Source organism: Mesocricetus auratus, unplaced genomic scaffold, assembly GCF_017639785.1.
Source record: "Mesocricetus auratus isolate SY011 unplaced genomic scaffold, BCM_Maur_2.0 Super-Scaffold_100003, whole genome shotgun sequence".
NCBI classification, from domain to species: Eukaryota; Metazoa; Chordata; class Mammalia; order Rodentia; family Cricetidae; genus Mesocricetus; species Mesocricetus auratus.
In genome coordinates, this window is record NW_024429188.1 from 117,855,622 (window position 1) to 117,880,911 (window position 25,290).

The 25,290-nt window shown below is 46.1% G+C and overlaps 2 protein-coding genes across 2 annotated transcripts; one reads left to right on the plus strand and one right to left on the minus strand.

The window, feature by feature from the left end:
* On the minus strand, positions 1-11,968 carry Pnma6e (PNMA family member 6E). Its single transcript, XM_040743790.1, has 3 exons — positions 11,824-11,968; positions 9,550-9,677; positions 1-3,805 (listed from the first exon to the last, which is right to left on the minus strand). The coding sequence occupies exons 1-3, from the start codon at positions 11,966-11,968 to the stop codon at positions 1,046-1,048; spliced, it is 3,033 nt and encodes a 1,010-aa protein (XP_040599724.1). The 3' UTR covers positions 1-1,045.
* Positions 9,581-24,941, plus strand: Zfp92 (ZFP92 zinc finger protein). Its single transcript, XM_013125857.3, is given in 6 exon segments — positions 9,581-9,687; positions 17,566-17,631; positions 17,948-18,074; positions 19,091-19,192; positions 19,566-20,719; positions 20,721-24,941. Coding segments are annotated over 5 exon segments (1,470 nt in total). The 5' UTR covers positions 9,581-9,687; positions 17,566-17,598; the 3' UTR covers positions 20,775-24,941.
* The last annotated feature ends 349 nt before the right edge of the window (positions 24,942-25,290 follow it).

Sequence of the window (25,290 nt, forward strand, 5' to 3'; positions counted from 1 at the left end):
GGTAAAACACTAGTCAAAAACACATTATAGCCACCAGGAACTATAGTTCCCAGACTGCACTCCTCCTGGGTTCTGAAAACACGTTGGGGCCCCTCACCATTTTCTCCCTTTTCAAAAATCCAACCTGTGCATCTTATTAACACAATGGCTTCTGGCAATACTCATTTACTTTGGAGGATGACCTCAAGGGGTCACACACTGTGGGGTGGCCCTGCCCTATTATTGACACAGGTCAGTTATAGAACATCAGAAATCACAACACATAATACCCTACCAAGTAGAGGAAATAAGAGTCATGAATAACAACTTAAATGGAACAAAAATGTGGTGTTCAAGCCACTCCCAGGTCCATGATTTTTGCCTGTGCAGTTCGACCAAGTGACAGTCACAAGGTAAGCATCAGCCAGTGTCTTGTCACCTTCTGTTCTTCCTGCTGGCTCCTGTTGCTGGACTTGGTGGTATCTGGGAAAGACCTGCTCAGGTAACAATGCACATATTTGGAAAACAACAGACAGTGACAGCCTACCTAGGTTCACTATGAGGCAGAGATAAGGGTGAATCCCCCATGGCAGAAAGCAGCCTGCATAGGCACTGCAAATGTGAGGAGATAGGCTGCCTGTGCTGGGAGAACAAAGTAGCTGAAAGTGTTGGGATGGCCTCTTTCCCACATCTTCCAGACTAGAACAGGTGGATTCTCAGGAAACATCCTTAATTTTGGAGCTTTGGACCTCAGCAATGTGTTTCAGGCAAGTCAAGTCAGAACAGTTTAGGGTTATATCTGGAGGTGACATTGTCATGGGAAAGGAAGGGTACCTCTCCCTACTCCACTTGGTGGCAAATGTGGTACCTGGATAACTCGAATGGGAAGTGGTTGTGGCTGCCAGGACCCCTTGGGGATTTGAAGGAGGGAGCTGGTTTAAGGCAGACCAAAACCTTTTCTGGGCCCTGCTGTACCTTTGGAGTAAAGCACAGGCCTTGGGCTCACACTGCCTGCCTCTAAGACTTAGCTGCCTGAGGTAGGAGGAAGCCCCTGTACCTTCTGAGCCTATTTGCCAAAGAAGGATTTGGGGTGACTAGCTTCCCATGCCCCATACTCATTTTCTGACTCTTCCTTCAGTCCCTCTGGTACAGGCTGCTCTGCTTCTTCCGCTCCTGCATGGACCATGCTGTCAGGCACATCAGAGCCCTCGGTAGGCACATCAGGGCCTTCAGTAGGCACATCAGAGCCATCGGTGGGCGCTGCCTGGCCTGAGCCAGCAGGGATGGACACATTTTCATCTCTCTGGGTAACAGGGAAGACACTGGCCTCATCAGAGTCAGGGCCTTCCTTTGTGTCACCATCACTATAAGGAGTATCCTCAGCAGCTTCCTCAAGAACAGCAGCAGCAGCCTGGCCAGGATCTTCACTGGCTGGGAAGGTCCCTCTAACATCAGGGGCAGGCTCAGCACCCTCAACACCCACAAGGGCAGCCTGGGCCACATCCGGCTCTCCACCATGCATTTCCACCCGATCCCCCACTCGGACCACTGCATTTTCAGCCAGAGCTGCCTCCCATGCTTCAGTCTCCCGGACAAGCCTGAGCAGCCCCAGAAAGCCTGGTGGCCTCCTCTCTAACCGCATCCTCCTCAGGTTGTTCTGCAGCATCTGGTTAGGCCGGGCCCGCATCAGCACCTGTCGTGCCCTCGCCTGATCTACCATTGCAGGCTGGATGGCCCCCTTCTCCATGGCCATCTGCAGCAGACCTTCCAGGCGCATCACATAGGCAAAGAGGGTTTCCTGAGGCTGCTGGGAGCAAGTCAGGAACTTCAGCCTCGCCGTCATTACAGTATCCTTGTTGCCAAACACTTGCACCAGTGCAGCCAGGCAGTCCTGTGCAGGCGTGTCTGGGTGCTCTTCCAGAAGCTCACACAGGAGATCCAGGGCAGGGCCCCCCAGGCTCTCCACCAGCCGCCGCCTCCTTTCGCTCTCAGATACGTGGCGCCACAGGTATAGCATGTCATTGGCATGGTCCAGCCAGCTTTCAAAAGACTGACCCCCACAGCCAGGCTCTTCCATCCCAGAGAAGTGTCTCAGTTCCTGGTAGGCCATGTTTTCCAGGATGGGCTGCAGGGCTTGACTCCACTGCTGGGTCCAGGCTCCAGCTCCGTGTGCCCCTCCTGCCACATCAAAGGCCCCTTCTTCACCCGAACCTCCTGCCTCACCTGCAGCTCCTGCCAACCCCACAGCTCCTACAATGCCTGCAACTCCCATGTCACCTGCTGCTCCCTCTTCATCCGACAATCTTGCCTCACCTACAGCTCCTTCCTCATCCTCATCTATGTCTCCTGCTTCGCCCACAGGCCCACCATCATCCACAGATCCTTCATCCCCTGCAGATCCTTCGTCACTTTCAGACTCTTCATCACCCACAAATTCCTCATCACCTGCAGACCCATTATCACCTGCTCCTACCTCTAAAATGCCTCCTTCTCCTGCAGCTCCTACCTCACCTGCAGCTCCTGCCCAACCTATAGCTCCTATAATACCTGCAATTCCCATATCACCTCCGGCCCCTTCCTCCTCAGGCATTCTTTCAGCTCCTGGCTCAACTATATCTTCTTCCTCATCCATAGCCCCCTCATCTGACAGTCTTGCTTCATCTATTACTCCTGCCTCATATATAACTCCTCCCTCATATATAACTCCTCCCTCATATATAACTCCTCCCTCATCTATAACTCCTTCCTCATATATAACTCCTCCCTCATCTATAACTCCTTCCTCATCCTCTGACACTTCCTCATCTATAACTCCTTCCTCATCTACTACTCCTCCTTCATCTATAACTCCTTCCTCATATATAACTCCTCCTTCATCTATAACTCCTTCCTCATCTATAACTCCTCCCTCATCTATAACTCCTTCCTCATATATAACTCCTCCCTCACCTATAACTCCTTCCTCATCTATAACTCCTTCCTCATCCTCTGACACTTCCTCACCTATAACTCCTTCCTCATCTATAACTCCTTCCTCATCCTCTGACACTTCCTCATCCAACAGTCTTGCCTCAGCAGCAGCTTCTTCCTCAGCTGCTCTTCCTGCCTCATGGTCTCCTTCCTCATCCTCTGTTTCTTCCTCGCCTGACACTCTTGCCTCAGCTGCAGCTCCTTCCTCCTGTACGAAGGAGACAGGAGGAGCCGCATCCGCTCCCCCTTCCACACTGTCTGTTCCTTCCTCGTCTGACACTCTTGCCTGATCCTCAGATGCTCCTTCTGCTTCACCCACAACCCCTGGCTCATCTCCATCTCCTTCCTGAACTGCAGTCCCTGCCCCACCTGAAGCCCCTGCCCCACCTGAAGCCCCTGCCCCACCTGAAACCCCTGCCCCACCTGAAGCCCCTTCAAAAGCTTGCCCATGAGCCTGTGCAGGGAAATTGAATGTACCCTGCAACTCTATATCAGGCACCCGAGGCTGGAAGATCACAGTCCAGGGCTCCCTCTCATTTGGTATATGTTGGGGAATCAAGCTTTGGTTTAAATTATCAGCAAATTCAACCAAAGCGACCTTTGCCCCAATCTCCTTTCTGAAGACCTTGCCAAGCACTCGGTACCTCCCCAGGGGTCTGAGGGCAGCCTGAACAGCCTCCTGGAATTCTTCTTCCTCACAGTCATCGGGGATGCCCAGGATGAGTAGTGAGCGCTGAGCATTGACACCCATCCACCCGCACCAGTCTTGAAGAATTGCCAGTGCGATAGCAGTGGACTTGGAAGGGAACATGACCAGACAGGGGTGTGTGCTGACTGTAGCAGCCTCCTCCTCAGCCTGTGGGTGGAAAAAACAGAAAGGCATATTGATGCCAGGCAATCCAGGTCCCACCAAGCTGCCCCATAAAGTGTGGAGCCAATACTAATACTTGTCTATTTTGGTTGATTTTAAGAAAATCATTGACAAATTAAATCTATAATATACAGGGACAGTTATATTTTATAATATTTAATCTGGTGACAGTTCCATTGTGTTCTGTCTCCCAAGAAAGTTGCAATTTGTAAGTTTTCAAGTTTTGGTGAAAATATGCAGTTAATATTCCTTTCTCTTTTTCAATGTCTGCATAGGTTGATACACTATATTCTTTTTCAGTCCACCCTCAGGCAGTGACTTGTTTTTAAAATCTACCTCCCGCCCCTGCCACTCAATTCTGTCTGCCTGCAAACCACAAGATCCTGGCACATGGCAGCACACAAGCACACTCAGTCAGCAGCAAGCTTCTTTAGACCACAAGGCAGGATGGCCCCAAGTGCTTAAATATTCTTGGTCTCCTTTGGCCTCCCTATACCAAAAAGCTGTAGGGTTTTGCCCCACCCGAAGCTGGCAGGTATTGTTCACCTGACTCTCCTATCATTGCCAGAATTTGGTGTGCTCCTGTTCCAGAACCTTAACACATCCCTCACTATTGAGGGTTGACACACCAGATGGAAAATATTGCCCCATCTCGCTGAAGAACTGTACCCCTCCCCCGCTCCTCTCCCTTTATTCCATGCCGAGGCTGGCCGCCATGGTGTGCGCCAAAGGCAGCCGTGTCTGTCTCAAAGAGACCCAACATGTTAGCACACCAAGGACCAAACACGCATGCGCACACATTGTTTCTCCAGAGTGAGGAGTCCGTGCTGTGTGGCCACCATTTGTTCGGTGGCTCAACGTCTTGCCGCCAAACCACATCCCTCCTTCTATAGCTAGGCATTTACAAGCAGGGGCACAGACGAGCGGGTTTGTGCCATACGTACACTATATGCCGGCACACGAACATGCGGGCACGTCCGTAAACACCAGGGCCCAGTGCCATACAGCCCGACCTACCGAGGACCCTGAGGCCTAGCCTATGGCACGTGACCGCTCTCCCCGGTGGACTGCCTGCATTCAACTGCTCCCGTCTCACCTCCTCCTCATAGAGCCTGCAGACAGTGACTAAAATCCCGTCAGCCTCCAGTGTCCCATAACCAAGCAACCCCTTATCTTCTGTGGATCCCGTGACCACAAGTGACCAGACTACTCTTAACACAGCAGGCCTCGCTCAGGTGGATCCAACAGGGCCCTCGACACAACCTCGCCGTACCCTACCTTGGCAGCTCCGGAGCACCCAGCCTGCGCCCCACGGGCAACTACGGTCTACGCTAATAAACGTTCCTACCTGACTGTTCAAGTTCCCTGACTCGGCTCTCCTCAGGACTCCCAAGCACGAATGTCCAAAGTGACCTCAGTGGAGCGGGCGAAGAGACGTGTGAAGCTCTCAATCTGCCGACAAACTCCCAGAATCCCCTATTTCTCCCAGAAACCTCCTCTACATCTTGAAGAAAATTCTGGACCACTCTATGGCAAATGATTGGGTCATGAGCTCTCAGGGGCGGGGCCAATGTAACAGGGAACTTGTTAACCAATGGGAAGCCTTAACATGGAAAAGCGCAAGATGTCTAGAAGTTATAGACACGCTCATTGGTCCTTCTTCCAGTCATTTAGCCATAGGTGTAAAGAAGCTGCTCGATACCAAAGCAGACTATAATCGATCTATAATCTTTCTGGAAGGTTCCTTATCCAGTGGAAAAGCATAAATTTTATGGGTTCCAAATAAATTTGCCCACATATCATGATGACGTTTAATGTTAGCTGACAGGGATTTTTCTTTGTTCTTTCGTTTGTTTTTCTGAATCAGGGTTTCTCTGTATTGTTTTGGAAGCTGTCCTGGAACTCACTCTGTACACCAGGCTGACCTCGGACTCACAGAGATCCACCTGTCGCTGCCTCCCGAATGCTGGGATTAAAGGCATGCATCACCTGAGCTGATAATTTTTAATCCTTTATTTTCTATTATTAACACCGTGTTTGAAATTTCATGAAGTCCCAGGAGTGGTGGTGGACACTGGTCATCCCAGCACTTAGGAAATAGAGGCAGAAAGATCGGAAGTTTACGGTCATCCTCAGCTACATAAAGAGTTACGAGGCCAGCTTTGGCTACGTGATTCTGTCTGAAAGGAATAAAAAGTTATTCATTCTCAGGCGTGATAGCGCAAACCAACAATTATAGATATTGGCAGGTCTGGATTAAATTACTCACATTACACAATTTAGAAACATTCTAATGAAATAAAGAGGAAAAAGAAAATGAATGACGGTAAAGGTCACAAGCATGGTCCTTAACTCCATGCACAGGTGTTAGGTTCAATTCTCACAGTCTCAGGAAAGGGGAGGAAACGCTATTTCCATTTTCTTACACTTACTGTTTGTGTGTTCTGTTATTGTACATCTGTTACTGTCACCGCATTGGAATCTTTTGACTCTATAGAGACCAAAGGCTTTAGTGTTTTTTATTCCATCTATACCAAACTTTGGATACTTCTGCCTCAAGCCCAGAATAACTGGATTTGCAGGCTTGTACTATCAGACTTGGCTGATTTTTCTTCAAGAATTTTATCTTCTAATGATTTTTCTCTCTCTTGGGATTCTTTATACACATTTATTAGACTTTATATTTCTCCGCAGAGCATCACAGGTCTATTATTTTAATTTCTTTCTTATTTTCATTTTCTTTTGTTTACATCTCTTATCTTCTCAGCTTTCCACAATGAATAATTTCTCTTCATCTATGTTCAGGATTTTTTATTCCTTTTTCTGTGTTCTGCAATCTGTTAGAATGATCAGATTAAAGTTACACTATTAATTTGTGAATTAATAATATTTTATCTTTGACTGCATGGATTGTTTTAGAAAGACTCTCAGTATATAGCCCTAAGATGTCCCATAACTCACTAAGTAACCCAGCCTGTTCACACAATTTCTGCTATCCTTCTATCTTGGCCACTGGAGTACTGAGTTTACGAGCATATATTACTATACCTAACTCATAGCTGGTCCTTTTCAATACTTTTTCTCTGCTGAAACTTTTTCACATCATTATAAGCATGATTTATGTCCTTAAAGATATGTTTTAAATATTTTTTGCTTTGTAAACTAGCATATAAATTATTACACACCATTGTGGATTTTTTAATACAGTAAATTATCCCTCTACCCACTCAAATTCACAATTGTAACCTCCTCTTGTCTCTTTTCCTCTTTTATGTCCCCTGTCTCATCCTTCTTATCAACTGTTTTTAGACTCACATGGTCTACTTTCTAGTTGTTGGGGTTTTTTTAGGTTCTACCTAAATTTACACTTTACATTCATATGCTACATGTATATGGTACAGGCTAGGTACCAAATATTAGAGAAAATACAATTTTTACTTTTTAAGTTTGAGTCACATCACTTATTATATTTTCCAAATCCAACTATATTTCCTGAAATGTTCATTTTTCTTTACAGTGGTAGAAAATTCCATTGTGTATCCATTCATTTGTTGATGGACATCTAGATTGTTTCCTTTTCCTTGCTATGATAGATAGAGCACCAATAAACATGGATATGAAAGTATCTATATCTGATATGGAGTCCTCTGCACACATGTCCATGAGTGGCATAGCTGTGTCATATGGTAGTTATATTTTCCACTGTTTGGGATAAACCACCATACTTCTTTCCATAATTGCTGTACTAGTTTTCACACCTATCAGCACTGAATAAAGTTTCCTCACCACCACCCCAATCCTCACAAACATTTGTTCTCAGATTTCTTTATAATAACCATTCTGACTGGAGTGAGGTGAAATTTCAAAGTGGTTTTAATTTGTATATCACTAATTACTAGAGATGTTGAACACTTTTTAAAGTGCTTATTGGCCATTTTTAGAACAGTTTATTCCTTTCACTAGCCAATTTGTTAATTGCCAGGGGATTTGTTTGTATATTTAGGTTTTGCCATTCTTTTCAGATTCTGGATATGAGCTCCTGTCTGAAATATGGCTGCTGAACTTTGCTGTGAAGAAACTTTCAAATTTAATTTTTCTCATGTTTTTAGTACTATTTATTTACTTTGTATTTTTGACATTTGGCTATAATTTGTCATAGAGTTTCTTCTTTGATCATGTCTATTGGGATTATGAATGTCTCTTGTGTTTGTATTTCTACTTAATTCTCTAGATTTGGAAAGTTTACTGCTGCAATCCCACTAGATGATCTGTCTATTCCTTTATACTTTATCTCTAAGCATCTTCTACATCATGAATTAACAGGTTTAGCCTCTTGAATGTATCCCAGACTTCTTAGAAATATTGTTCATGTTTAACTTTTATTCTTACTGTCTGTTTGTATTGTGTCTTCACTATGTCCTCCACCCTGAAATTTGTTCTTCTCCGTGGTCTTGTGTTTCCACAATGTTTTCCAATGTAGTTTTATTTGATTAGCTATTTTTTTAACTTCCAGTATTTCTGTTTGGACCTTTTTAAATATTTCAACTTCCTTGATGAATTTTTCTCATAGGCATGGCCTTCCGTGTTCCTACCCAATGTGCCCATTGTGGATCTGACATGTCGCCTGAGAAAGCTGGCAAGTATGAAGACGTAAAGAAGGTGGAGAAGCAGGCATCTGAGGGCCCACTGAAGGGCATCCAGGGCTACACTTAGGACCAGGTTGTCTCCTGCGACTTCAACAGTGACTCCCATTCTTCCACCTTTGATGCTGGGACTGACATTGCTCTCATGACAACTTCCTAAAGCTCATTTCCTGGTATGACAATGAATTTGGCTACAGCAACAGGGTGGTGGATCTCATGGCCTACACAGTGGCCAAGGAGTAATAAACCCACCCTGGACCATCCTAAGCCTGGGACATATAACAGTAGGATCACAGGCTTGCAAAGGGCTCCTTTGCTCTAGGCTTGACCTGGCCCCAGGGCCACTTAAAGACAAGAATCCTGGTCAGCTTTACAAGGGAAGGTACAGCTCAGTTCCCAGCAGGCAGGGTTTGGAGGCATCAGCAGATCAGTAGAACCAACAACATGGTTGCTTTCCCTTATCCTTTATCCTTTGCTCTTTGTCAAACTAACTTTTCTTAGAAGATCTCAAAACTGTCCAGAGAGAAGTGTCCAAGTCCAACCCTTGGGTTTCCATATTCGTTCCACTACATAGAAGTGATCTGCTGGGAAATATCAACCCTAATGGCTCACCCTGGGGCTGCCTTGCTGACCACATGGGGTAACATGAGAGAGTGGGTCACACCCACTTCTTGCACTTCCTCTTTTCTGTCCATCTCTACCTTACCATCTCCAAAGTTCCCCTACATGTCGTATACTTCCTTTTTTATCCTTGTCATTCCTGTTCATAGGAGACCATGGTCTGGCCACTTGATGCTAGAGAAATGGCTGGCTGGCCGGATGAATGGATGGATAGATTGAATGCTAGGGAGTCTGATTCATTGGAGGTGCTTCAACAATGATGTGGGATCAATGGGGACTCCCATGGCTGCTTCAGGTGACCATTGCAACCGAACTGCTTCAGAACAAACCAGACGGAAAACGGAAGTGTCCCGCGTGAGTGGAGAGTGAGACCAGACACCTGAGTGGGGCGGGAGCTGGACCAGAGAGAGCCAGGAGCCAGCCTAGCCGCCCTCCCGCAGTGCCGCGCATGCTCTGTGTCCCCACTTGCGCCTGGTTCCCACGCCGCCGTCGCCCCCGCCCTGGCCCTGACTGCTCCAGCACCCCGCTCCTCCGCAGCAGCGGCAGACTGGCCAACGGAGCCACGCAGTACACAGTACGCAGTACGAGGCTGCCTGAAGAGAGGTGAGGCTGACAACCGTCTGAGAGCTCTTAGCTTCTCAGAGGCGCCTCCTGGGAGAGCTTCTGGGAGGCAGCATCCTTAGCCTCGGTTGTACACAATATAGGGGTGCAGAGGGGAGGCCAAAGCTGCCTGGCACACGGGTATGCAGGCAGCAGGGAGAAGGGAGGCACCGCGAGTCTCAGGCCCATCTCAGCAGCAGTGCAGAAGGGCACAGGTGGCCAGGGGGTGGAAGGAGGGGTGGTGGTGTCGATGTTTGGGGAAGCCCTGGGTGCTGGGCCAATAGTGGAAGAGCTGGGCAGGGTAGCTCAGTAATGCTCCCTTCTAGGGCCTCGGCGAAGAGAAGCTGGTCTGGACTAGGCGCTAAGGAACTGAAGTCTTGTTTTCGCATTTCTCTCCTAATTTTCAGACGCAGATACTAGGTCTGACACAGAAGCATTGCACTGCTGATCTGTACAGTTAATTTGAGGTTTGCACCTCTGGGTGTGGGAACTCCGGGCAAGCTTGAATTGTGAGATCATGGCACTGTTAGGACACCTGGCCAACAGTCCAGAGGCACAAGCCCCAAGGGCCCCCAGACTGGGACAGGACATCAAAACCATGAACCTGTGGCTCACAGGAGTGTTGTGCCTTTCATTTGTGTGTATTGAGCAGTGCCTCGCCTGCTTCCCTCATCTAAGAGAAAAGCAATAATCTCAGCCAAGCCAATGCCTAGGAAGGTAAGAACAGATGAGAGGTGAGAAGGAACTATGCCCAGTGCTTCCCTGCAGTGCTTGTTATGACTAGTTCCACCTTTCAAAGAGGCAGGTTGTTACAGACTTCTCTGAGGTCTATCAGAGAAGGAGATGGCAAAAATCTCTACTCTGTGGTTGGAGTTCTAGTGACAGAGCAGAGACCATAAATCATAAACATTTTAAAATAATAACTATGTAGGTTGAATGAAAGCTAGTAAGAGCTGGAAAAGGAGGTCCAGTTGCAAGTTTAGGTGCTGTGACTAGAAAAGGTTTGTTTTCAAAGTCAAGATTTCTGCCCAGACTTGAAGGTGATGGAATAATAAGCCACGTGCTTCTGTTTTGGAAGAACATTCTAGGCAGAAGGAATAGCTGGTACAGAGGCCCTGAGGCAAGAGTGCTCAGACTCATAAGAGCTAGAGCTTTGAAGCCAGTTTGACTGCATCTGAGGGGGGAATTGAGAAAGGAGAGGTCAAAAAGTGCCCTGTGAGTTTATTCTGAGTGACAGTCTTGGTAAGGCTGTGGGAAGAAAAGGTCAGGATCTGACCTGTCCAGAGGATCCCTCAGCAAGCATCCATGGTTGGTGGCCCTCTGTCTAGGCCAGCCTTGGTCCCCTCCTCCTGGAACTAAGCCTGGGGTCAGTACTCACAGGGGAGATCCCTGAGGGCTTTGGCCAGCCAAGCTCCTCAGGTGTCTGTCCCTCTCTGGACCTTCTACCAGGTGGAGAGTGAGGGCAGGAAACTAGAGCATCCTCACCTCAGGAGCAGCAAGTGGATCTGAGGAGAGGCAGTTGGGGGCCTTGAGCTGCTAAATCCCAAAGAAAGTTCCACCCTAAGTAACCTATGTATCTGTATCCTTTCTTGTAGATGAAAAGGCCCATAATCCCCTTGTGATGTGACTAAAGAGGATTCTGAATGTTTTTCTTGATGTTTATTTGGTGGGGTTCTGGTTTCTTTGCCTGGGGAAAGTGCCCCACCTTGTGGTAGCCTGTAGCACCACAGGTCTCTTTCTCTGCCAGGCTTCCCAGCAGTAGACAGCCCTCTCCTTCTTACCCTCTTCCCTTCCTACTCCAATACAAGCAGGAGTAGGGGGAAGCCACTGCTGGTCTATGAGCAAGACTCCTGGCAAGACCAAAGCCTAGGGGAAGGGATTGTTAGGTTTAAGGTTGATCTGTTTCCCAGATGCTTGCCCTGAGACCCAAGCCTACTTGACATTCCTCAGGCCAAGCCCAACCGTATATGGGGACAAACCGGACCTTCCAGGCTTAAAATCACCCTTGCTTGTCCTGTGTTCTAGAGGCCCACAAGGGTAGACAATTGGAAGGTTTTCTCCAGTTCCACCAAGCTTCTTCCAGATGCTTACACACACTATAGCATACCACCCAGCAGACTAGAGTTACCTAGTAGTTACCTGGGATCCCCATGAGGTTTGCTGTGTCTTTGCAAGAGCCGAAACCATGCCTGACTTTCAGGGAGTAGGTCTCAAGGACAGACACTGGTATGTAGCCTCCTTGTGTGATTATCACTTCCAAGAGTCTATCCTTCCACACGTCCATGGGCCTAACTGTAGGACAACTTAACAGCAGTGTACCTCAGATGTGGGGAGGTGCGGCGCCTGCACCCGAGGTATCAGAAAAAGAAAGACCAGACGTTCACTTGTATGTACTAAGAGAATGCATGTGTTGCCTTTATTGCCAGGAGAGAGAGAGAGGGAGGGAGGGAGGGAGGGAGGGAGAGAGGGAGAGAGTGTGTTCATTGCAAGTGCTAAGAGGTCTCTCTCTTGTAGGAGGGAGGAGCTTTTTATACAGGTTTACAGCACAGTGGAAAAACCCCAGGTAGAAGAGAGCATGTTTTCCTCCTGCTGAATGTTGATGTCAGAGGGTCAAGGCCGGGGCAGTAAGCCAGGACTAGAAAGCAGGAAGCACTTGGACTGGAAAACAAGTTGCACTTGTAGGCTGACCAGCAACTCACAGAGACCTGGTGGGGCTGGGACCCAACAGGGAGGGATAATTTTGGGAAGTCTGTCACCTACCATCTTGTTGAAAGTGTTTCTGCTGATCTGCATACTCCAGGCTAGGCTGGCCCACTTGCTATCAAACAATTCCCCTGTCTCTACCTCCCATCTTACCTTAGGTGTGCTGAAATTACATATTTGCACTATCATATGTTTTGTTTGATTAAAGTGTGGGTTCCAGGAATCAAATCCAAGTTATCAAGCTTATATGAATTTACCTACTGAGCCATCTCCCCGGATCATGTTTAGTTTTTCTTTGTTTGTTTGTTTGGTTGTTGTAGTGATATATTATTTAGGGTTTATTAAAGCTTGCTTGAGGATTCCGAAAAGAAAAGTCAGCCATAAGCTATAGAAATCAGGCAGTGGTGGCACACACCTTTAATCCCAGCAGCCAGAAACTAGGAGGTGGTAGTACACAGCTTTAATCCTAGGACTCAGGATTAAGAGGTAGACAGATCTCTGTGAGTCCAAGGCCGCCCAGATCTACACAAAAGTGAATCAGTCTAAAAGAGAATTATAGCTCACACCTTTAATCCCAACATTAGGAAAGTATGTAAGCCAGAATCTAGGTCTCAGAGAGGCATTCATTCTCCAGCCACACTGAGGAGAGGCAGTAGTTTAAAACTTGGTGAAGAGCTCATGAATGGACCATCCCTTTCAGCCTGAGCTAGAGGTGAGAGCTAGTGGCCGGCTGCTTTGCTTTTCTGATATTCAGCCTGAAGTTTGAAACCAATATCAAACTCTGTATCTTTTATTTATTCGTGTTACAGTTTTTTGTTGTTTTGTTGGTGGTGGTTTTTTGGTTTTTTGTTTGTTTGGTTGGTTAATTTGATTTTTCAGTACAGGGTTTCTTTGTGTATCCCTGGCTGTTCTGGAACTAACTCACTCAGTAGACCAGGCTGACCTCAAATTCACATATTTGCCTGCCTCTGCCTCCTGAGTGCTGGTATTAAAGGCATGCTCAACCACCACCCCACGATCATGTTGCTTTTTAAAATAATAATTTTAACCCAAAACACTTGGACCATCTTCTTCCACACTTCTTTAGTGTTGTAGAGTGTCAATAATGAAATGCACATGTAGTCTGTGGGCTTTCAAGTGATTGAAAGAACCCCTTTCCTTTCTTATTTGCATGTATGTTTTTGTGTGTAATCTCAGTGCATATCTATGCAGGGAGGCCAGAAGTTGATGTAGGGACATCTTACCCAGTTGTTCTCTACCTCAGGTCCCCCTGCTTGCCAAGTAAACACTATCAATGAAACCATCTCTTCAGTCTCCCTTTGCTTGAACTGTTTTCTACCTGTTGGTTAATGTGATTGCAATGAATGTGGGTATATAGGTTTTTAGTGTAGACACCTGTTTTTAATTATTTTGAGTATGCATTCAGAGTGGAATTGCCTGGTCATGTTGTAACTGTTTTTAATTCATGGAGTAACCATCCAAATGGATTTGTTTTCCTTGTGTTGGGGGAGAATAGGCATTAATTGACTGTCCATGGCTTTGGGTCTGTGTCATAGCACATCAATATGGTATAGCAAAACCACTCTCTGTATCACAAAGTAGAAAAAAGAGGCCGCATCCTACTATCCACTTTCAGGGCACACTGACAATGACAATGACGAGGCCTCCCAGTAAGCTGCATTTTCCAAAGGTTCCATTGTCATGTACTCATCTTCATTGTCAACTGAACTGTATTTGGAATCACCTAACAGATTTATGGGCATGTCTGTGAGGATGTTTCCAGAGAGACTTAACTAAGGGGGAAAAGAGCACCCTAAATATAGGTGGCACTGTCCCATGGGCTGAGGTCCTTAACTGAATAAAAAGGGCAAAAGAGGGACTAGAAAGATGGCTCAGCAGTAAGAGTGCTTCTTCTTTGTCCAAAGGGGCCCAAGTTCAGTTCTCAGAACCCATATCAGGTGGTTCACAACTATAACACCAGCTCTGTGGCAATCCAAAGTCCTTTGCTGGTATCTGTAGGCAACTACACTCAGGTACACATTCCCCCACATAAACACACACACACACACACACACACACACACACACACTTAAAAACTATTTTAAAAGGAAAAGGGAGGAACCAAACTCAGCACTAGAATTTCTCTGTCTCTGTTTTGTGGCTGTGACCAGCTGCCTTATGCACCACAACTTCCTCCCTGTGATGGATAGTATACACTCAAATTGTGTGTGAAGTTGTGTTCATCAGCTAATCAGCTTAAGCAGTGGTCACCATCTTACATTATTTGTTTCATTCTCTTGTTGTTGTTTGTTCATCGAATAGTTTAAACCGAGCAGCATACCATTTTCTCAACTGTTTCAATATGCAAATTTCTTTAAAAGAATATTTTCTTCTTTGCCTCAGTGCCATTATCCACCCCATGAACACTGATGAATCCTCTGGTAGCCACCTAATAGTCTTCATCATCTTCAGTGAGTCTCATGACTATGTCCTGCATACCAACGTCTTAGGACCAAAACTCTTATCATTTATGGGAAATTACTCCTTCCAGCTTTCTTCCATACATGATACTAGTTTGCAGAAACTGTGCTGGTTGACTTGTGAAAAAGTACACCTTCTGTATCAGCCTAATTACACCTCTGGTGTCAGAATCCTCTTAACACTGAACATTGAGTTCAAAAGCTCAACTCAGTTCAAAGGTTGCATTAGCTTGCAGTTAGATTGTGGTTAGAGTACTTTTCTGCTCATCCTGGTGACAGATCTGTCCCACCCTCTGCTCCACAGTTAACTTAAGATTAATATTTTGATGTGTGATGTCCCAGTCTCCCCGAGTCTTTCACCTAGTAGCTATAGTATCTGTCCCACCTAAAAGATCCACCTTTTAAAAATATTTCAAAAATTTATCTTAGTACTGTTCAATTATGTATAGGGTGTGTGTATGTGTAAGTGTGTAATATGGGTATGTGCTTAAGAGTACAGGTGTCTCTAAAGGCCAGGAACATCTGATTCCTGGAGCTAGAGTTAGAGATGGATGTGAGATGTCTGCTGTGGGTGCTAGGAATTGAAATTGTATCCTCTGGAAGAGCAGCAAATGTTCTGAACCATTGAACCATCTCACCAACCCCTTAAATGATCTTTTTTTGTGTGTGTCTGATTCATAGAAACTTCATCAGAAGCCAGGTGATGGTGGCACACACCTTTAATTCCAGCAGAGGCAGACAGATTTCTGTGAGTTCAAGGGCAGCCAGGTCTACAAATCAAGTTCCAGGACAGCCAGAATTTTTACACAGAGAAACCCTGTCCCAAAACCCTCTTCCAAAAAAGAAACTTCATCAGAAACATGAATTTATAATTGGTCAATGTTAATTGACAGTTCATCAAGGATGATAAGAGACCTGAGAGCCGTTTAAATGGTTGGTAAATATGTGGCTGTCTTTGTGTTTTCTAGACTCCAGCCCCTCTTCTTCTCTCCTGTGGCCTTATCACTGGCAAACAAACAAGATGCAGTCACTCACGAGGACATATAAAACGTTTTGACCAATTGCCCTTCCAGACTTCCTCCTGGTGTCTCTGCTACTCCAATCAGGACTTTCATGTTGTTTTCAAGTCTAATAGAACAGCATTCTTGAAGCAAATTGTCATTTGCATGAGTAGCTTCTACACTAATTGATGTACAGAAGTTTAAGGCTAAGTAAACTTTGTCTACTCTGTCAACCTTCAAGCCCTTGTCATGAGAACCAAATTCCTGCTGTCCTCATACAGTCCCATTGCTTGTGTCCATCGTCTCAATTCTTTGCAACACAAACACCACTGATGATAGGCATTTGTTGGGCATTTTATTGCTTATGTCCCCTTGCAACCACCTCACCACTGCCACTCGCAGCCTGATGACATCTCATCAGAGTGCCCCCACCCATCTCCTGTAGATCCCACTACACTGTGCCTCACAATCGACCACTCTTCTCTTTTTGCTCGCTAGCCACTCCCACTCTGCACCTGGAGGTTTCATGTATGTGTGTGGAGTTGGTTAATTTTTTTAAACATGGACCCACACACTAAAGGAAGAGGAACCCATAAATGGAGCTTCCAGGAATGTCTGGAAAGTTGGAGGAATAGGATGATGGGCAGAAGAAAGATGTTTTTAAAAAGAAGGAAGTGAAGGGGGTTAGGGAAACAGTTCAGCTGTTCTTCCAGAGGATCAGGGTTTGATTCCTAGAACCCACATGGTGGCTCACAATCATCTGTAATTTCAGTCCCAGATAATCTGACTTCCTCTTCTGGCTTCCTCATGTACCTTGCACACACGTGGCACTTAAACAAAATAAAATAAATAAATAATAATTTTTTAAAAAGGAAACGGTAAAGAGAAAGACCAGGCTCATTTGGAAGACTGGTCAGAGGTTCCTGAAATGTGTGCAAAGTCAGAGTATGTGATCCCTAGATCTTGGCCCAGTCAATAGGTGATAGAAAAGCCTGGAGGCTAAGTTTGGCTGAATTGCATCGTGTCTCTAAAATATGATAGCTTGATGTCCCATCCCTAACTGCCTGGGGAGATTCCTTTACTTAGAAGTAGAGCTTTGTGAATGTAAATAAGGTTAAAGAGACACCATATTGGAGTAAGGTAGGCCCTAATCCAATGAATAGTGTCATATAAGACTAGGGAAATTTGGAACCAAGTGCACATAGAGAAGACAGCCATGTGAAGATTCAGGAAAAGATTGGAAAGATGCAACTATAAGTCAAGGACCACTGGGTACTACCCAATGGCTGATAGAAGCAAGAAGATCAGCCTTCAGGATGAAGAGAGAACCCACCAACACGCAGATATCAGGCTTCCAGCCTGCAAAACTGGAAGAAAGTGTACATGTGCATGTGTGGTTTTAACCCCCCCTCCAGCAGATGGTACTTTGTTACAGTAGCCCCATCAAGCTGTAACAAAAGTGATCACTGGCCTAGGTTAAGCTTCCAGAGTAAGAAAATCCATTGCCTCTTCCTTGTAGGAGGGCATAGGAACTGGCCTCTGGAGAAAAAAATCTGCCCTTTTTGGGACATATGACTCACATACACCACAGTCTTGCCTTGCCTTGCTATTCGGCAAAAAATAATAATAAACCAGGCTTTGAAACAAGCTGCACCAGACCAGCCTGACCTCACTAACCCTCTTTGCACTTCTCTCAGCCTTCCAGCTGTTCTGTGGTTGGAGCCCTGACTATGGCAGCCATTCTTCTGAGAGCAAAGCCCAAGGTAAGTAGTCAACCTCTTTCTCACTGTTTCAGAAGTTGCCCTGAGCTGTCTCCCTCTGATACTCTGCTCGGATCTTGGACTTCTCAGGCTAGGAGAGAGCTTTGCTGCTCCAAGTCCTGTGGCATGTTGCTTTCCTGAGTTCCCTTTGCTAGGTTTTTCACATATGTCTACTCCTCTTTCCTGTGACAGTACTACTCACTGCTGAGTTTCTCCTGACTGCTGAACTCTCTTGAAGCAGGAGGAACCCATGTTTTATTGTTTGCATCTAGGCTTAACCTGGAATTTAATTCCCTACCACACAAATTGCTTATTTTAGGTACCAGTATCTTTTGAGGATGTGTCTGTGTACTTTACAAAGACAGAATGGAAGCTTCTTGATCTCAAACAGAGGAATCTCTACAAGCAGGTCATGCTGGAGAACTACAGTCATTTGGTGTCAGTGGGTAAGTGAACCTACCAAGTATACACACCCAGTTCTAACTACTGTCTCTGGACTCCAGTTCTGATTTCTTTTTGTCTGTTGATTGCTATGAACCAAAGAATAAGTATATTTCTTTATCTGACCCATACCTTGTAGATCAGTTGTGGTATAAAAAAAGGAGTTCTGCTAAATAATTTGGACTTGTAAATACTTGGGATAAATTCAGTAATGACCTGTCATACTCACTTTGCACACAAAATCAGAGATTGCCAAAATATCTTTCTATACAGAAACAGATGCCTATTATACTGGAATATTTACTCGCAGCATTTTAGACTTATTCCATTTTTACAACAAATGCATTTGGCATTCAACTTGCTTTATAGAGGCTTCCACTTACAATGGCCATGAGGCCCCAGGCTAGGGCCAGGCAGTGCACTTTGTTTCCAAGACTGGAGAAATCTAGGCAGAAGTTGGGGCAACTTCCAGCTAGCTGCTGTCTTTAGCATGCTCCATCCTCCTGTGTTTGGACATCAACAAGAGGCTGTTCATCTTGCCAGTTCCAGGGAAAATCAAGATTCAAAGGCACTGATAAATGAGTGACAACAGTGATGTGTATCAACTTCTTCCTCTAATGAACAGTGTCTAAGCTTGGGCCTTCCTCTTTGCTGGCATCTTCCTAGCTGAGGTGGTTCATTTGGAGTAGGTAGGGAGTTGTGAAAATGAACCTCTTCCATTTTCTCCGACTCTACACACCACCCCTGTCATCTGACCCCTTGGAAGGAGACTGTTTCCTTCCCTGGGTTCTCTCTGACCATCAACAAAAGGTTGGGGACACATCTTCCCATAAGACTTCTAGAATTCTCACTTGAGTTTAGTGGAGAAACATGCTGCCCCCAAGCATATGACTAGGGTGATCTTTCTTGGCTATAGTTTCCGAGGTGTTTTTTGCTCTCTGAAGACACAGACTGAACTCTGTTTAAAATTTTTTCTGTCCTTAGCTAGAAAGGTGCTGATTTTCTTCATTTCTATGAACAGGATTTGCTTTCTCAAAGCCTAACCTGGTGTCTCAGCTGGAGCGAGGGGAGAAGCCCTGGATTGCAGATGGTGGAATGGGGACTGCAACAGGATCCTGTGCTGGTGAGCAAGGCACCCTCAGCCACCTTGCAAGTGTTGAGGATAAAAAAACAAGGGCTTGACTAAGGAAGATGGTGGATGCTAAAACTTTGGGAGAGACATCCTCTTTAGTGAGGGGTGTTGGTCTCCCAATGTTCCCCTCCCTTACTGGGGATGGATGAAAAGAGACTTTGTCAACCCTGGTGTCTACCACTGGTGCTCCACTCCACTTTCCAGCATACCCTCTAGAAAGAACAGAAACTCTCCCTCCTGCCTGCCTGATGATTTTGTTGTTGTTGTTGTTTATTTCCCAATTCCTTGGTGGGAAGATGAAAATCGGGGAAACGCTCCACAAAAACCCAAGGAAGTGACACTGTTTGTGGCTCTGTCATTACAGGGAATGGGATAAAGAACAAGACACTGACTTCAAAACCAAAACTTTTTGGAAGAGGTCTCCTTGGAGACACCTCAGGATCGTCAGTGCAGAGACGTCCTCATGACTTCAGGCCAAATACCACTGTAAGGTACCAGCACTCCAGAATCGCAGATAAGCGCTATCTGTGTCAGCAATGCGGAAAATCCTTCAGCCGCAGCTCCAATCTCATCAAGCACAGGATCATCCACAGTGGCGAGAAACCCTACAAGTGCAGCGAGTGCGGGAAGTTGTTCCGGCGAAGCTTGGCGTTGCTGGAGCATCAGCGCATCCACAGTGGCGACAAGCCCTTTGAGTGCGAGGAGTGTGGCAAGACCTTCACGCGCAGCTCCAACCTTGTTAAGCACCAGATCATCCACAGCAGCGAGATGCCATTTATGTGCCGAGTGTGCGGCAAGGTGTTCCGGAGGAGCTTCGCACTACTTGAGCATGCGCGCATCCACAGTGGCGAGCGGCCTTACGAGTGCAGTGAGTGTGGCAAGGCATTCAGTCGCAGCTCCAACCTCATTGAGCACCAGCGTACCCACAGCGGCCAGAAGCCCTACATCTGTCAGGAATGCGGCAAGGCCTTCAAGGGCATTTCGCAGCTCATCCACCACCAGCGCAGCCACCGTGGTGGCAGGCCGTTCTCATGCCGCGAGTGCGGTAAGGCCTTCCGTGGCCACTCGGGCCTTAGCCAACACCAGCGAGTGCACAGTGGGGAGAAGCCCTATGAGTGCACCGAATGTGGCCGGGCCTTTGGTCGCCGGGCCAACCTCTTCAAGCACCAGGTGGTGCATGGTGGTGTGAGGCTACAGCGTCATGGCCTTGGGAAGGGGCTCCGGCATGGCTGCATGCTCCTGGAGCATAGGCGCTGGCTCCGCAGGTCATGGCCCCAGGAAACTGGGGAAGGCAGCTCGTCAGAGCCCCAGCCCATTGACACCAATGAGAAGCCTCAAGTGTGTGAGCTCTGCTGCCAGGTCTTCGATAACAAGTTGCTGCTGTGTCGCCATTTGCGCATCCATGACGAAGATGACAAGAAACAGAAGCTGATTACTGCCAGCACCTCAGGTTTGGAGGAGAAGTCGCAGCTCAGCCAGGATCTGGAATCCCAGCCAGCAGAGGAAAGCGACAGCGAAAAGCAATGAAAGTTTCCTGTGTGCTGAGAAGGCCCAGGGCCCATCCTCACCTTGAGACTGGAAACAGCAAACTCAGAATGACAGGGTGGCTCCTACTCGAAGCAACTCAGAATGACAGGGTGGCCCCACCCACCCAGTATAATCTGCCCTACTCCTTCCTTCCCTGATGGGTAAAAAAGGAAGGCTCCCTCCCTAGTCTTTGATTATACAGTTGATGCCTAGAGATTGCACAGGAAGGCTCCTCAAGAAGCCTAGTCAGGGTCCTCCTGTGTGTGCTTGGGTGTGTCAGTGAGGTCTCCAGGTGATTAGATTTGCATAATACAGAGTTGATCTCTCCCATCCCTATGAGAATTGCCTGATATGGTTGGGAGAAAAGCAGCAGTGTCCAGTCAACACTAAGCACAGTTACTTTGAAGTTTACATAGGGATGACCCATGTCCTTTCTCTTGTTAAAGTGTTAGTGGGGTGGTTGCCTCCCCTTAAGAGTTGTTTGTATTTCTATTTTGAGCATACTAAAAGCACTTTATTCCATTAAAAGTATATAAATTGAAGAGGGCTACACTATCGGTGAAAACTTGGACACTATGTATGTGCCCCTGCTGCTGCTTGGAGGGTCTGTACCAAATCTTGCAGAGAGGCTAAGGTCAAGGGACCCTGAGGGTCTCCTTTTTGGGAAAGGAGCCCCTTTCCTCTGGTCTCTCACAGGAAAAAGGTCTAGGTAAAACACAGCAGTATTTGTACCCCTCCTCCCCTCCCACTTAGTGAAGGCCATACTGGCCACTCCTTCTCCTCTACCCCAGTGCCTAAAGCTTTAAATTTGTCTGCTAATCTATTTTAAGGCAACCCATTGTGTGGTGGTGACAGGTTAGGAATTTGCACTTAGGTAGCCCCTAAAATGAGTCTGGTCAGACAGTTATCAGATGACATTTCTTAGAATATTAAAGTTGCCTTCCCAAGCCATGACTGATGGTATGGTGGCAAATCTGGCCCTTTGAGTGATGTGACAACTCCCACCTCCCTTCCTTTAAACCTGACTGGCTCTTTAACTGGAACTTTACTGAAAAGGAAGCCAGAGGCAGTCCTAGTCCTCCTTTGCTGTCCCCAGGAGATCTTTCCCTTGGTATAGTCACCTCAGCATCCTGGGTAGCAAGCTACTCTCTAACCCTCTCCTATCCCGGAGGACAGAAAGACTTTGTCACAAAGGCTGCCTATAGACAGGTTGGTGGTACAGGTGAAGTGCAGGCAGCTCTTGAGCACTCCAAAGAAGAGTGATAGCACCTTCTGTGCTATTTGAGTGAGGCTCAAAGACAGCTGCATCCTGATAAATATGGGAAGGTCTAGAAACCCAGGATGCTGGTTGGAGCCCTGATCATAAGAATACGGGCGTGCACGTGCATGCGAGAACACACACACACACACACACACACACACACATACACACACACAGGTTTTATGTATATAAAATGTTTTGTGTGAAATTCCCGTTTGTAACGTGCTCTTATCTCTGTCTTCTAGTAGATCCCCATCTTCTAGTCCTGTGATTGTTCTCTTGCCTGTGAGCCTGCAGCTGTGTATCATGCTCAGCCTTGTGTCTGCACTTCAAACCCCATGCTGAGTACTAGTGAAAAAGCCTTGGTCTCTTGGTCTGCTGTATTTGAGCTATGTAGTGGTTAGCTTCAGTGGCTCATGGAGGTAGTCCAGAGTATCTGTCACTTAGGTCTCCCTATAGAAAAAGAGATGCTAAGAACAGTGCCTTTTAAGTCCCTGGTGGATTAATTGCTCAGACGATCTCTGCTAGGCCTGGCACAGATAGAGGAAACTAGGTCTCATCCAGAGAAGGTGCCTACAGTGGGAGGCTCTGTGCAAACTCTGTTACATGCTCTTGGGTGTTGATTTCCATGACTCTAGGAAGTGAATGAATGAAACCTATCCTCCAAGCCAGTCACCAGCTCCTATAACCAAGAATAAGTCCCTAGGGGAAGGGTCATGTGCAGGCGTTTTCATCAGAAAGTGGGGTCTGCAGGGAGAGATGTGTAGAGCACTTCAGAGGGGAATACCCTGAAATGTTCCAGGGTCCCCAATTGTTGCCTAGTACATAGCAACACATCTCTTTGTCAGTTCTCTACTTTAGTTCCTGCTCCTAGGTATCATGCTCAGTCTTGTGTCTGCACTCCAAACCCCGTGCTGGCAGGTAGAGCAGTGAGTTTTCTCAGGTATAGTAAGCAGGTATGTAAAATTAACAGAATGGGTTTCTCCTGGAATAAAGCCAGAGTAACCAGAGGGATACTTGTGCTTTTCCTTGTTTTGTGCCTGAAAATTGCTTCATCCCTCAAGCTGGATGGGGAATGGGGCTGATTGATCATTTGTGTGTTTTGAGGGGCAACTAGATTATAAAAGTTTAAACTGTCAAAACTCCTGTTGTTTTCCAGTTACCCTCTTCCTGTTCCCCCATACCTTACCTTTGGACTATTTTCCTTGTAAGACTTTGACTGCTTTTCAGTTGCTGTGTGAATGGCCTAGCAGTGTCTCCAGGAAACTGCAAGATGATCTTCTCTGAATTTATCATTAGGTATAATTTTCAACATTTTTGTTGGTTGAAAAAAAAAGACAGCTACTTGGAAAGGGGCTTTCCCATGTGGAGAGGAGCTGTTCCCAGGATTAAAGTAAATAAAGGTAGTGGATTCAAGGTCACAGGCAACAGTCACATCTGACCTAAAAAGACCCTCGTGTGATGCTAGACTTTTGGGGAAGGGTTTGCTTCCCATGTGGGAGGCCCTGCCTTATCTGCCCAGGGTGCAGGTTCTCACAGGACCCCATGCTGCAACTCTGAGACCAGATTTGTGTAAGTTTCCTTAAGAGAAAACTCCATCAGTATCCTAAGATGCACCACTATACCTGCCTTCTGGTTTTTGTTTGTTTTTTTTTATTTGCTACCAAGTTTCAGGCAACATGGAAGCATTCACCCTTTCAGCTTTCCAGATATGGAGCAGATTTTTCCAGACAGTAGGGACTTCAGGTGTGTGTGGGGGCAGGGAATCTTGCTGAAGAGTGCCTTGGTTGGGAGTGGGGAGGATGAAGTGTATTAGGGAAGCTCAGAATGCACACAGGCTTCTCTAGGACAGTTCTGAGTCAGGAGCTCCATTAGTCTGCAGTATGGAGCGCCTAGGATGACGTGTAGAAAGTCAGACTCTAGCTGATCCCAGATGAGGAACAATTTTCGTAAACAAAAATCGCAGTTAGTGTTAATGACATCTACTATGGGCATGAGTGCACACCTTACCAGCCGCTATGGTCATCTAGATACATTTTAGGTCTGTGAAATATCCACATAGAGATGGCCACCATGAAGAGGTAGTGTGAAAAAAGAGGAAGGGGTCCCACACATCTTCCTCTGAGTCCCCACTTGCCCTGGCATTTATAGCTAGCTTCATGTTCTTGTGAGTCCTAATTCATCTCTGATTTCACAAAACAATGGCCCTCTGAGATTTCTGGACATTTTCTTTGTAAAGGGGGTTTCTTTGGGGGACTGTTGCTTTAAGCTTGTGTAACTCTATGGAGCCCAGGCTGGCCTTGCACTCTTAACCTTTCTGCCTCTACTTCCTAAGTGCTGGAATTACAGGTTTGGGCACCATGCCTGACTTCTGCAGATTCTTACAGTCTTATATTAAAAGCACCATCAAGTTCAAAGCCTTGCACATTTTTTAGAACAATGCCTCCTTTTGTGCTCAGTAACGTTAAGTCTGGTCCCTCTCCATCACTTGGGAATGTTGAGAGCAAAAATGAAGGCTTACTGTGCACTTGGGAGGCTCCTGACTCATTAACGGTCTTTAGTAAATTGATAGGTGTATATACAGCTTAAAGTGTGCAATTGTGGGTGGATTGTGATGGGTGTCTGTACTCTTAGAACAATCCTTACTCTCAAGTCAGTGAACATTCAGCATCTTAGCCAATAACTCCTGCTTTCTGCCCCTCCCTGTCCCCTGTCCTTACAACCACTGCTTTCCATCACTAGCGATTAACTTCTATATAAATGAACTTCCACAGTGTTTGTCTGGACTCTCAGTGCTATTTTGTAAGATGTTTCCAGGTGTTTGTGTGTATATTCACACTTCATATTTATTCCATTGTATACATGCCTCCAATATATGTTGATGCCAATTAATTAATATTTACATTCTTTCCAGTTTGAGACAAATAAAGCTGCTATGAGTATTTATATCCACATTCCAGTGTGAATGTGTTTTTATTTCCCTTGAGCATATAGCTAGGAGTGAAAGAGCTGGCTCATATGGTGACATGTTGTTTAACTTGGGGGAAGAACTGCCAAACTATTCCAAAGCACATGCATTATTTCATATCACCAATAGCTGTTGTATGAGAGTTTCAGTTTCCCCAACCTTCATCAACACTTATTGTTGTCTGTCTTAGTGTTACCATTCTAGTGTGTGGGAAGTTGTAACTCATTGTGGATTTGATTTGCATTTCCTTCATGACTAAAACAGTGAACATTTTTGCATGTAATTGTTGACCATTCATATTTCCTTTGAAAAGTGTGCTGATCTCTTGCCCAT

Coding starts and splice junctions, on each gene's coding strand:
- Pnma6e (XM_040743790.1), bottom strand. CDS start 11,968: ATGGACGTGTGGAAGGATAGACTCTTGGAAGTGATAATCACACAAGGA. Junction 9,678..11,823: donor AAACCTCATGGGGATCCCAG/GTAACTACTAGG, acceptor ACCTCTCTTCAG/GCAGCCTCGTACTGCGTACT. Junction 3,806..9,549: donor GGCGTGGGAACCAGGCGCAA/GTGGGGACACAG, acceptor TTCCACCCACAG/GCTGAGGAGGAGGCTGCTAC.